This window comes from Talpa europaea (assembly GCF_964194135.1).
Source record: "Talpa europaea genome assembly, chromosome: 1".
Classification (NCBI taxonomy): Eukaryota; Metazoa; Chordata; class Mammalia; order Eulipotyphla; family Talpidae; genus Talpa; species Talpa europaea.
The window spans coordinates 3,958,377-3,970,584 of NC_140073.1; the positions used below are offsets into that span (position 1 = coordinate 3,958,377).

Sequence of the window (12,208 nt, forward strand, 5' to 3'; positions counted from 1 at the left end):
GCTCCGGCTCCGCGGGCGCTGGGCGGGCGCGCGGGGGCTGCGGCGGCCGCCCGAGCGGGGCGGGGGCGGGGCGGGCCTCGTGACGCGGCGAGGGCGGCCAATCCGGAGGGGCCGCCGGGCCGGGGCGGGGCCTGGGCGCCGGCGCCGCGGGGCGCGCGGGGCGCGGATCCCGGCCCCGGCCCCGCGCGCTGGACGCTCCGCGGGTCGGCCCCGGCCGGCTCTAGACGGGGCGCGCGCGGCGCTCCCAGGTGGCGACTTCCTGCGCTCGGAGTGACGGCTGCTTCCGCGATCCCAGACTCCGGGGTCTACCCCCGGCTCCCCAGGGCGCGGAGTTCCCCGGCTCCCAGCGCCCCGGATCCCGAATCCAAACGTCGAAGGAGCAGACAGCGAGTTCACCGGTTCAGGAAACCTTTATTATGTGCAAGACCCTCGCAGACATAAACTTAAGATCTTAACCGTGTCCTTGCAGAGGTCGCAATCGCGCGGATTTCGTTAGGGAAGCTTAGAAGCATTTGGGGGAGGGCCACCTGGATGAGGGCGCCCCCCCAAAGTTTTACCAAAAGAGGCGAGACCCAGAGGGGCCTTGAGAGATGCAGACTTTGCCAGGTACAAAGAGCTGCTCCGGGGAGTGGGACCCACACGGTGAGGCGTCTCGCCGCCGAGAGCCCAGCCGCTTTCGGAACAGCGGGAGAAGCGCTCGGTGTTTCTGGAGGCGGGTGTGCGGGACGGTGGTAGGAGGGCGGGCGGCCGCGACGTCGTCGGAAGCCAGAGTCTCACGGGCTTTCAGTACTTGGCTGGAGAGCGTTTTCACAGGCCAGTAAGGATTTAAAGCAAGAAAGTAGCATTTTATTTTATTTAATTTTTTTTAAAGACTGGGAGAGATACCTGTTTATTTTTTTATTTATTTTTTAAAGATTTATTTATTTATTTATACAAGCACTGGGTACAGTCAGAAGCGCGGGAGGGTGAGAGAATTCACCAGAGCCAGAGTGGAAAGCAAAGCAAGCAGTCTGACGAAGTACAAAGTACACTGCTGAGGGGAGCAGCGGGCGGCAGGAGAGGTCTGCGCGCCATGTGGGACCCTCCTCCAGTGGCCGGGGGTTGAACCGGTGCTGCTGAGGCTGCGGGCAGCTTTGCAACCCAGCGCTCAACCGCTGTGCCACCAGGGGAGGCCCCAAAAGTAGCATTTTAAAATAGACATTAAAAAGAGATTATTCAGGCTCCTCAGTGTGGGATGGACCACAGGCTGGGGAAACAGCCCCGAGGTGGGTGAGAACACTGTGTCAATGGGCAAGGAGAGCGCTGCAGGAAGACTGGGCTGGGGCTTGCGATGGGAGGGGGAAGGACAAAACAGGTATTAGAAATATTCATGAGAGGGCCTCCCTGGTGCACAAGGGGTTAAGTTTCAGCAGTCAGCAGCCACTGGGGCACTGAGTTTGATTCCAGGCCAAGGAGCTGCCCGCATGGCGCAGCAGACCTCTCCTGACTCCCATGCTGCTCCCCTCAGCAATGTATCTCAGCAGATCCGCCAGCTCTGCTCCCCACTCTGTCTCTCACCTCCCCCCCCACCTCTGGCCTGCACCCCAGCTCTTGTATGCATAAATAAATAAAATAAATCTTAAATTCATGAGGTAAATCCACAAAATTGAATGTGGGCAGAGAGGAGTCTGGGAGAAAGGCTGGGTTTCAGCTGTGATAACCGGGTGAATGTCAGAGGCTGTCACCGAGCTAAGAACTCGGGAATGAAAACAGATTGGGAAGAAAAGGCTCCCAGATGGGCAGCCTTTGAATGCAGACCTCCAGGCCCAGCTCTGACCTGCCTAAGAGAAGTCATTAGTTCCTGGCGGGGTAGGGGGAGTGAGGAGATGGGGAGTGGGGAACACCACGGGAGCAGATTTTAAAACCCAGAGAGGTGCCATCTGCAGGATGGCCTGATGCCATCTGCAAGGGCCCTGGGGAGCTGGGCACTTTTTTTTTTTAAGATTTATTTATGCATACAAGAACTGGGCTACAGGCCAGAGGCGTGGGGGAATGGGTGAGAGGATTCACCAGACAGGGCGGGGAACAGAACAGGCAGACTGACTGAAATCCACTGCCGAGGGGAGCAGCGGGGAGGCAGGAGAGGTCTGCTGCGCCCAGTGGCTGCTCCCTGGCCAGGGATCAAACTCGTGCTGCAGAGGCTGCGGACAGCTTCGTTGGTTGCGTCTTAACCCCTTTCGCCACCAGGGAGGCCCCAAGCTGGGCACTTTCTTCAGAGAAAAGATTTAGGCAGAACGCGGTGAAACCGCCGCACTCAGAACACTGGTCCAGTCAGAGAGAAAAGGGCAGAGTTGTAACAGGGTGGTCCCCAGGAAAGGGGGAGGTTCCCTGCCCCACCCAAGGGAGGATGGAGCTGAGCAGGAAGAGGAGAAGCTGAAGAAGAAACTGAGGGAGGAAGCAGGATGGAGCCAGGAGACCTGGAGGAGGCGCATGGAGCCTAGAGACATGTGAAGAAACTGTGCTTGTCTTTTGGTCGTGGACTTGTTAGGGGGAAAAGGCAAAAGGCCTATTTCCCCCTAACAGACTGGGTGACACAGATGTGGGTGAGACCCGTGGGGAGGTGACCATGGCAGCTTTTATCTTGATGTTGATTTTGCTCTTTTCCTTCCGGGCTTGTCTGGTTGTTTCTGACCCTTTTCTGTGGGTCCCCACTGGAAGATGCTTTAGACTTGTGGCAGGCTTTGGGGCCTTGTTCTGGGCCGATCCCATATGGATGGAGTTTTACCCACGAGGGGACGGGTCACTTTGGGTGCTTCATTTAGAAACTAGACTCTTTGCCTTTCCTGTATTGTTTCCTAGTTTTATTAAAGTCCCTTCCCCTTAAAGTCTCCTATGTTTTGTGTTGATGCGGCGGATGGCAGAACCCATGTAGAACAGGCAGGTTTGCGGGGTTTGGGCTGGCCCTCTCCCTGTCCTATAACAGATTCAGTGGGAGAAAAAACCGGGGGGACGCGGCCGGGGCCCCGCGGCCGCCGGAAGTGGTCCCTCCCTCTGGCGCTCCGGGTGCCCGGAACGGAATCTCGGCGCTCCCGGAAGTGCCGGGCGGCGGCGCGCCCGGCCCGGGCAGTGCTCGCTCCTGCCGGGGCGCTGCGGCCGCGCCCGCTTCGGGCGTCGCCATGACCAGCGAGCTGGACATCTTCGTGGGGAACACCACCCTCATCGACGAGGACGTGTACCGCCTCTGGCTGGACGGCTACTCCGGTCTGTGGGGCCGCGGGGCCGCGGGCGAGGGGGCGGGGCGGGGCGGGGCGCCCGGGCCGGAAGCGAGCGGCGCCCGGGCCGGGGATGCGGGGGGTCGCGGCTGGAACCCCCGAGGGCCGGGGGGGGGGGGGGTCCGCGGGGCGGGGCCTGACGCTGGCGCCCGCTCCGCAGTGAGCGACGCCGTGGCCCTGCGGGTGCGCTCGGGGATCCTGGAGCAGACGGGCGCCACGGCCGCGGTGCTGCAGAGCGACACCATGGACCACTACCGCACTTTCCACATGCTCGAGCGCCTGCTGCACGCCCCGCCCAAGCTGCTGCACCAGCTCATCTTCCAGATCCCGCCCTCCCGCCAGGCGCTGCTCATCGAGAGGTGCGCACCCCGCGGGGTGGCGGGGACGCGAGCCCGCCGGGCCATATACCCATTTTGCAGGCAGAAATCGAGGTCCAGGGAGGAAAGGACTTATCCAGGCCATGGGCAGATTGAGAGCAGAAGGGTCAAAGCCAAGTCCGACCAGGACCCCTTTCTCCTTCATGGAGAGTCAGTGGTGCCCTCTGCCGCCACGCAGGTACTACGCCTTTGATGAGGCCTTTGTGCGGGAGGTCCTGGGCAAGAAACTATCCAAAGGCACCAAGAAAGACCTGGACGACATCAGCACCAAAACAGGCATCACCCTCAAGAGCTGCCGGAGACAGGTGCGCCCTGCACCCCTCACGCCAGCGCAACATCCTAGCTGTGTCGCCTCTCGGCTCCAATCCTGTGGCCACTGGGCTAGCTCCTGCCTCTGGTGGTGGGTTCATACCCAGTCTCCTCGCCCCTCCTTTGGTCCCTTCCAAGCCACCCCCTACTCATTGGTCAGAGTGACCTTTCAGAAACCCAGATGTAACCATAGCTCTACCCTGCTCATCAGCTTTCCTTACTCCCACTGGTTCCTGGCTGGCAACCATGACCACACTCCTTGACCTTGACCCTCAGAATCTCCTGTGATGTGGCCCCCGCCTACCTCTCTAGGCCTATATTACTCCCACCCTGGCTTTCTTTGCTCATGCTGCTGTTGCTGCCTGGGGGTACTGTTCTTAGTCATGTCTACCCCTTAAAATCCAAGGCAAGGGTCACGTCCCATCCCCACAAAGCCCTCTGGTGGTGCCAGGGGGAAGTAACCTTTCTTTTGGCCTTTAGTACCTTTTGCCTTTGTGTCTGGTGAGCTTCCTGCATAGGGCTTAGCCTTCGATCACTTTTTATTCCCCGGGCCTTTGCCAAGAGGGTCAGTGTCAGCCCAAGCTTGTGAAGAACTTGAGAGCGTGATACTAAAGTAAAGGTGAATTCAGAGACAGGAGGGAGTCAGCGCTTATCTGAGGCAGAAGCTGGTGAATATTTGTTGACTTTTAACAGACATTGACCACTAATACTTGGAAGGACTAACAGAAGCTAAGTCAGTGTCTGTTGACTGAACTGGTCAGCGGTTGGTGGGGGAGGGATGTTCAACAGGCAGCGAGTCAGGTGAACACACACTAACCAGTCCTCCCCTGACCGCCCTGCAGTTTGACAACTTCAAGCGAGTCTTCAAGGTGGTGGAGGAAATGCGGGGCTCCCTGGTGGATAACATCCAGCAGCACTTCCTCCTCTCTGACCGGCTGGCCAGGTGAGGGCCTGCGCCTGCTCTTCCATCCCCTCCCACCTGACCCCCTGGCTGGGCCAGGGGATGGTACTGTCACTTCTGCTCTGGGGTTTCCTTCAAGTACCAGTCTGGCCATTTGCCAGCAGAGCTGCTGCGAGTGCTGCCATAAGTCCACAGCCCAGCCCCTGAGGCGTAAGAACTGCTTAGGAAACGGAGCCTTGACCCCTGTGGTCTCTCCCTGCATCCTGTCAGAGACCTGGGCTGAAAACTTGGCTTTGCACACATGGGGAAGCCTAGAGAGTGGTGACTTGAACCACGTCACACAGTGAATGAGGGCAGAGGGGCCAGATGTAGCCCCACTGCGGCAGGTGGGAGCTGCTGCTTGGAAGGCATTTCTAAGCCTGATGACCCCTCTGCTCTCCACACAGAGACTACGCCGCCATCGTCTTCTTTGCCAACAACCGCTTTGAGACCGGGAAGAAGAAACTGCAGTATCTGAGCTTTGGCGACTTTGCCTTCTGTGCTGAGCTCATGATCCAGAACTGGACCCTTGGCGCCGTCGGTGAGGCCCCCACTGACCCAGGTGCCCGGACCCCTCCCCACTGCACAGGGCTGGGCTCCTGGCCAGTAGTTTCTCCTGCACACGCCCAGTTCCCAGCACCCTTTATTCTTCAGAGCAGCCACCTCTGCTCATAGTCCAGTGTCCCCACACACGCCCTGTGTGTGCAGGAGGCCGGCTTTCTCTGCGACTTGGGGCAAGTCACTCCACCTCACAAACCCCACTTCTTCCTCTGTCTCTGGGGTGCGAGAAGGCAATGGGTGAGGAAGGGTCAGGATATCCCCCACCCCGACTCCCTGCATGGACCTCACACAGACTCCCAGGTGGATGACATGGACATGGACTTAGACAAGGAGTTTCTCCAGGACTTGAAGGAACTCAAGGTGCTAGTGGCTGACAAGGACCTTCTGGACCTGCACAAGAGGTGACTGGGCGGGGGAGGGAGGCCCTTTGGGGCTGGGCTTGAAATGGGGGCCCAGGTGGTCCTAGGCTTGACCCTGTCTCCCTGCAGCCTGGTGTGCACTGCCCTCCGGGGAAAGCTCAGCGTCTTCTCTGAGATGGAAGCCAATTTCAAGGTGTGTGGCACAGTCCGGCCTCTGTCCCCTGGCCCTCTGCAGCCTCCAGTGCACTGTCCACCCGGCACCTCGGCCCCTGCTGGGACTGACCAGCAGGTGGCGCCACTGCTCCCTCTGCCTGTGAGGGGGAGCCAGTTCCTAAACACCGGAAAGTTTCTTTTTCTTTTTTTTTTTTTAAAGATTTATTTTTATTTATTTATTCATTCACTCATTCATTCATTCATTTATATATACATACAAGCACTGGGTACAGTCAGAAGCGCGGGAGGGTGAGAGAATTCACCAGAGCCAGAGCGGGGAGCAGAGCAGGCAGAAGGACCGAAGGACACTGCTGAGGGGAGCAGCGGGCGGCAGGAGAGGTCTGCGCGCCATGCGGGACCCTCCTCCGGTGGCCGGGGAGCAGCTGGGGATCGAACCGGCGCTGCAGAGGCTGCGGGCAGTTTCACAACCCAGCGCTCAACCGCTGCGCCATCCGGGAAGTTTCTTGATTGAGGGAGGTGGATAGATTTGGACAGGGGCCCACCCCTCCCCTGGCCTCTGGGTTCAACCCCAAGCCTGTGGGCAGGAAGCAGAACTCCCAGCTCCCTGCCCTACAGAACCTGTCCCGGGGGCTGGTGAATGTGGCTGCCAAACTGACTCACAATAAGGACGTCAGGGACCTATTCGTGGACCTCGTGGAGAAGGTGAGCTGCCCTGCCTGTCCCCCTGCGGTCCCAGCCTGCCCTGCCGCTGAGTGTGCCACCCCTCTGTTCCCTTGCGCCCACAGTTCGTGGAACCCTGCCGCTCTGACCATTGGCCATTGAATGACGTGCGACTCTTCTTGAATCAGTATTCGGCCTCCGTCCACTCCCTGGATGGCTTCCGGTGAGATCCCAGGCCTCCTCCGGCCTGGCCTGGCCCTAGCCACCCACCTGCAGGACCCGGCCCTCCTGCAGACTCAGGACCCTGTTCTGCCACCCCTGGGGGAGGGGGCCATGTGACCTAGAGTCCTGCTCCACTTCTTAGAAGCTGTGACCCGACCAGCCTCAGTATCCACATCCATGAGCAGGAGCTAGTTACGTGGACAGCAAGAGCATTGTGAGCAGAGGAACGGGGGCCACCTGGCACCGCAGGCCCATCGGCGCCCCTCTTTCCCCCTTGCAGGCACCAGGCCCTCTGGGACCGCTACATGGGGACCCTCCGCGGCTGCCTGCTGCGCCTCTACCATGAGTGAGGCCCCTCCACCACCCCACCAGGACAATAAAGTTGCCATGACTCGGAGGAGCCTGTGCCCGAGCCTGGGTCCTTGCCGGTGTGTGCGTGGGGGCGTGTGGTGTGCACGCGCGTGTCTGAGGGCTTGCGTGGGAGGCTGTGCGCCTCGGCCCCGAAGGGACCAGGATGTGTCAGAGTGGTGTCTGCCCGCTCCCTGCCCACCGTTTGCCCGCCTGAAGTTGTGGTCACAGTTTATTCAGCCATAGCGAGGAGAGTGGGTAACAGGCCAAGCCAGGGGTGGGACTGGCAAGCGGGCAGCTGGCACGGCAGGAGAGAGTGGAGGGGCGGCTGGCAGGCTCAGCGAGGGCAGGAGACTGTCTTCTTCTTTGCTGGCTTGCTCACCCGGGCAGTGTATGGGTACTTGGTGATGCCACAGGCGTTAGTCCCTCGCTGTAGCCGGAAATAACCCTGGGAGGTTAAAGGGCATCAGCACCAGAAGGCAGGGAGAGGCCTGCTCTGTCCCCACCCCTATAGATCACCTTCAACTCACCTTCTCACCCCAATTAGTCCCCCAGGAGTTCTTCAGGATCCAGTATGGGGTGGGGCGGGGAGGGCGACGTGAGGAAGAGGCTGCCGCTTCCTTCCCAAAACCCACCAGCAGGACAGAGTGGTCCACATGCTGGGGGTCACAGTTGGCGGCTGTGGCCTTGAGCATGCCTTGTGTGTAATGCTGCAGGGTGGGGGCGGGGCTGAGTCTGGGCCCTTCTCCCCTCTGTGCCCCCCCCCAGCCCCACCCACACCCACCTGTAATAGCTTCTTATTGATGGTCACAGTGATGGGGCCGTGGGTGGCCAGGTACCAGGCGATTTCTAGGGGTGGGAGGTGCTATCAGCCTGCTTGCCCTGGCCCGCCAGCCCTCAGCTCCTGGGTGCCTCTCTTCCAGCCCTTGCCCAGGCCCCATCTCGGTCTGCAGCCTGGTCTGTGAGCCCTGTCCTCCGCTCCCGCGCCGGCCCGCCCGGGCGTCCACCCGGCTCATACTCTGCTCGTCGGCTGGCAGCATGATGAAGTCCTGGATCGAGGCCACCTTCTCTCTGTTCTTGTGGTCCCGGCACCTCTGGGGCTCGACATTCCCCTTGAATGGGTAGTCCTGTTCACTGGTCAGGCCACCTGGAAATAAGTGAGAGGAGGGTGAGACTCAGCTCCTGACACCCCACCCACGGCTGCCGGGAGGCGGGAGGCGGGCACTCACCTTGGGTGAGGGTGGTTGCAAAGGCGTCCCAGACCCAGCCGCCTGAGCAGCCGTCCCTGCATGGGTCACAGTCTAGCAGCTCTGTTGCAACAAGAGAAATGTGGGTGACCAGGACCTACTCCTGCCCCCCCAGGTTCACACCCCCCCAATGCTGCCATACGCTGCACAGAGACGTTCATGGGCTGGCGGTGCTGGATGGTCCACAGGGCCTCGATGTTTCCCGCTACTGCCATGGCCCAGCAGCAATTGCAGTTACCCTAGTAAGAAAAGGGGGCAGGATAAGAGGGTGCCACCTTGCCCATTCCTGCCTCCATCCTCTCATGGGGCTGGACCGGGCCAGGGGTTGGGGCAGATACCTGGTCCCTGACAGGGGAGAGGACCCCTGCCTTCCGCCAGTCGCAGGAGGGGGGCGCAGGCCGCCCCGACTCTTGAGACCATGCCTTCCTGCTCATGTTGGGGGCTCCTTCAGCTGCCCTCTGATGGAACTGGCCAAACTCCTCCTCTGGGGACACATGGGAGGTCAAAATGGTGACCCCCCCCCCGCCCCACAGTCTGCCTTTCCCATTCCAGCCGTGCCCGTCCGTGCTCACTTGTCCCCAGAGTACCCGGGACACCGAGACGCCGGGACACTGAGCCCAGAGAGAGGCCGAGCCCCTTGCTAGGGTGCAGCCCCTAGCCCTGTGGCCGGACTGGGGCAAGGCCCCCGGTGGTCCTGCCCCACTGTGCTTGGGGTCAGCGCCAGGGGCCTCGGGGCCTCTGGGCCATGGAAGCTGTGGGTCTGCCTGGCCCCGCCCGGCTGCCAGCGCCCCTGCCTCCCCGCCCCGCCCCAGGCCCCGGGCAGCCCCCAGTACCCGTGAGGTCACTGAACGGAGTCACCCCGAACTCAGCGGTGCCCATGTCCTCCTGCAGCCGCTGCGCCCGGGCCAGGTTGCGAGCAAAGATGTCCAGGCGGCGCGCGTACTCTGCACCAAAGAGAGGTGACGCCAGGCCGCCGCCCGAGCCCCCGGGCCTGGCAGTGGCCGCGGCTGGACGTCGTCCTCCCGCACCTGCCCAGGCGAGCGCTGGCTCGGGCGGCCTGTGGAGGCCCCGCTGCGGAGATGGCTCAGGTCCACCAGGGGTTGGGTTTTCCCAGGAGGCAGGAAGTGGGGCGTCAGCCCGGCAGGGGAGAAGCCAGCTCAGGGTCTGAAGGCAGAGTGACTCAGGAGGTGGGAGACCAGCTTCCTGTCGTCTCCTTCCCCCCCGGGCCTCACACCTCTGGCCACAGGGAGAGCTGGGGGGGAGCGGAGGGCACAGGCTCCCCTGCATCGGGTGCACCAGCACCTGCACTGAAGGCACCCGCAGAGGCAGGAGTAGGGCCGGCAGCCGGCTATGGACGGGTCAGAGCAGCTCCTTCAGGAGCTGGCCCCGGGGACCCTCGGCCAGGTGGCGGCCCCGCCCCAGCCTGCAGTCACAGCCAAGGGCCGTGGCGGCCCAGGGTCCTCCAAGATGCGACGCCAGGGGCGGCCGCCCCCGCCAGGCTCGTGGCCAAGGGTGACCGAGTCCCTGCTCCCGCAGGCGGGGGCCCAGGAGCGCACCCCAGCCCTGCCCTGAGCCCCCTCTCATCAGCTCCTGCGCGCACTTGGGAGGGTGGGGTGGACAGACGCGGGTACCTGCTGGGGCCCAGTAAGTTCGGTTATGCTGGATCTGGAAGAGCCTGAAGGCCTCTTTCAGCGCCAGAGGCCGGGGGCCGGGGTCCTGGCGAGGAGGACGGGGAGGAGAGGGGGACAGGGCAGCTGAGGGGTGACCCTGTGAGTCCCAGGCAGGAGCCCCGCGCCAGCCTGCTGTGTCCCTGCGGGAGCCTGGCTCATCTGTCCTCCCTCTGGCCTCTGGGCCTCCCCCAACCCATGAAGGGGGGAGCCCCCACTCCCACACCTCCACCACAGAGGGTGTGGGGAGCAGCCCGGGGGCACTCACCTGGCTTCCGAGGGGGCCCTGTGTGCCTTGGGCCAGGCCGGCCACCCACAGGGGCAGGAGGCAGGAGAAAAGGAGAGTTGGTGACATGGTGCCACAGCCCCACTGACTGCGGGGGGCAGGAAGCCTTGCAGACCAAGCTGGAGGGGCTGGGGGTGGAGCTGGAGAAACCACCAAGTGGAAACCAGGCTGGGAGGGGAAGGCAAACCCCTCAGCTCAAGGGCTGCCTCGGGTCTTTGAGCCTTTGCCCCCACGGGGCGCTTTGCCGTCCTGCCCCTTTTTCCTTATTCAGCAGCGGCTCAGCTCACCTTGGTCTGGGCCTTTCTTTTTTTTTTTGAAGAAGTATTTATGCATCCAAGAGCTGGGGTGCAGGCCAGCGGTGTGGGGGAGGTGAGAGGGTTCACCAGAGACAGTGGGGAGCGGAGCAGGCAGATCTGCTGGGATGGGAGCAGCGGGGAGACAGGAGAGGTCTGCTGCGCCATGCGGGTAGCCCTCTGGCCTGGGATGGTAAGCCCAGGGACCCCTCTATTTGGAATAAAAGCAATGCTGCCTTGTTCAAATGCAGTAGACAGGGCACACAGGGGGACCTGACCCCTGGTCTAGACCCCAGTGATGGACCCCAAGCTGGTCATGGGCTGTGTGCGGCCTAAGTGTTGGAAGTCTCAGTGTCGGTACCAAAGGGGGTGTCATTGGGAAAGAAAGGGGGGGTGTCATTGGACTCATCTCTGGTGATGGTGGGGATTACAGAGACTTTTGAGGCGGTGGGGCGGTGGGGGCGAGAGACAGTGTATGGAGCTCGGTGACCTTCCTTTTTGATCCTCCTCTTCTCTCCCTTGAATGGGAGCACCATCAGGCCCGGAGATTTTGGCCATTTTTGATCAGTGCTGCTCCTGGTGTCCAGTGCAGCCGGGCCAGTGGTGGCCACTCAGTAACATTTATTGAAGAATGGATGAACTTGGGCCTCCCCGGTGGCGCAGCGTTTGAGCGCTGATTGCGAAGCTGCCCGCGGCCTCTGCAGCGCCGGTTCGATCCCCGGCTGCTCCCCGGCCACCAGAGGAGGGTCCCACATGGCGCGCAGACCTCTCCTGCCGCCCGCTGCTCCCCTCAGCAGTGTACTTCGGTCCTTCTGCCTGCTCTGCTCCCCGCTCTGGCTCTGGTGAATTCTCTCACCCTCCCGTGCTTCTGACTGTAACTAGTGCGTGCATAAACAAACAAACAAACAAATACATAAATCTTTAAAAAAAAAAAAAGAATGGATGAATTTCCTCATTTGCTCGTCCTGCAACTTCACACTGACACCCAGTGAGGGCTGGGCCTTAGACCCAGGGACCTCAGGGGCCTCCTTCTGGGAGGAACACAAGATTTAGTAGGAGAGAGACCCAACCTAGATATAAGCCTTTGGGACCCAGAGAGCAGGGAATGGTCACAGGCCCCGCACTGCATTCTGGGGAAGCCACTCCAAGCGTCAGGGGTCCTCGTCAGGTCAGGTCCACGCTTGGGCCCCTTGTCATGCTGTTGGGGGAACAGTGTGTCCTGAATGAACGCCACCCACTGATGTTTTATGGACTCCACCGTGATGTCCATGCCGAAGAGATCCCAGGCGCCCAGGACTGCAACTCCCATCATGCCCCGAATCTCGACTTCTTAGAGAGGGATTGCTGGGAACTGAGGATGGAGTGAAGCAGCCACATTTGGTGTAAAACTGAACACTCTGGGGCCTCCCTGGTGGCGCAAGGGGTTAAGTCTCAGCACTCTAAGGCAGTCTGCAGCCACTGCGGACTGAGTTCAATCCCCAGCCAGGGAGCTACCCACGTGGTGCAGCAGACCT

At 61.3% G+C, this 12,208-nt stretch overlaps 2 protein-coding genes across 3 annotated transcripts; one reads left to right on the top strand and one right to left on the bottom strand.

The window, feature by feature from the left end:
* Window positions 1-3,155: 3,155 nt before the first annotated feature.
* On the top strand, window positions 3,156-7,424 carry FIBP (FGF1 intracellular binding protein; the record flags this gene model as incomplete). Of its 2 annotated transcripts, none has more annotated exons than XM_084241186.1 (10): window positions 3,156-3,240; window positions 3,412-3,610; window positions 3,807-3,933; window positions 4,780-4,880; window positions 5,285-5,439; window positions 5,731-5,839; window positions 5,927-5,990; window positions 6,587-6,673; window positions 6,757-6,854; window positions 7,134-7,424. In XM_084241186.1, 10 exons carry the CDS (start codon window positions 3,156-3,158, stop codon window positions 7,201-7,203), a joined length of 1,095 nt encoding a protein of 364 aa, XP_084097312.1. In that variant the 3' UTR covers window positions 7,204-7,424. The 2 variants fall into 2 exon arrangements, with proteins under 2 accessions (XP_084097312.1, XP_084097313.1); XM_084241187.1 differs by having other exon boundaries at window positions 5,285-5,418.
* A 114-nt stretch (window positions 7,425-7,538) lies between these two features.
* CTSW (cathepsin W) lies at window positions 7,539-10,470 on the bottom strand (the record flags this gene model as incomplete). The annotated part of the gene is made up of 10 exons (XM_084252366.1): window positions 7,539-7,649; window positions 7,732-7,911; window positions 7,986-8,050; window positions 8,220-8,348; window positions 8,431-8,511; window positions 8,591-8,687; window positions 8,787-8,932; window positions 9,282-9,392; window positions 10,080-10,164; window positions 10,384-10,470. The coding sequence occupies 10 exons, from the start codon at window positions 10,468-10,470 to the stop codon at window positions 7,539-7,541; spliced, it is 1,092 nt and encodes a 363-aa protein (XP_084108492.1).
* Between the last annotated feature and the right edge of the window lie 1,738 nt (window positions 10,471-12,208).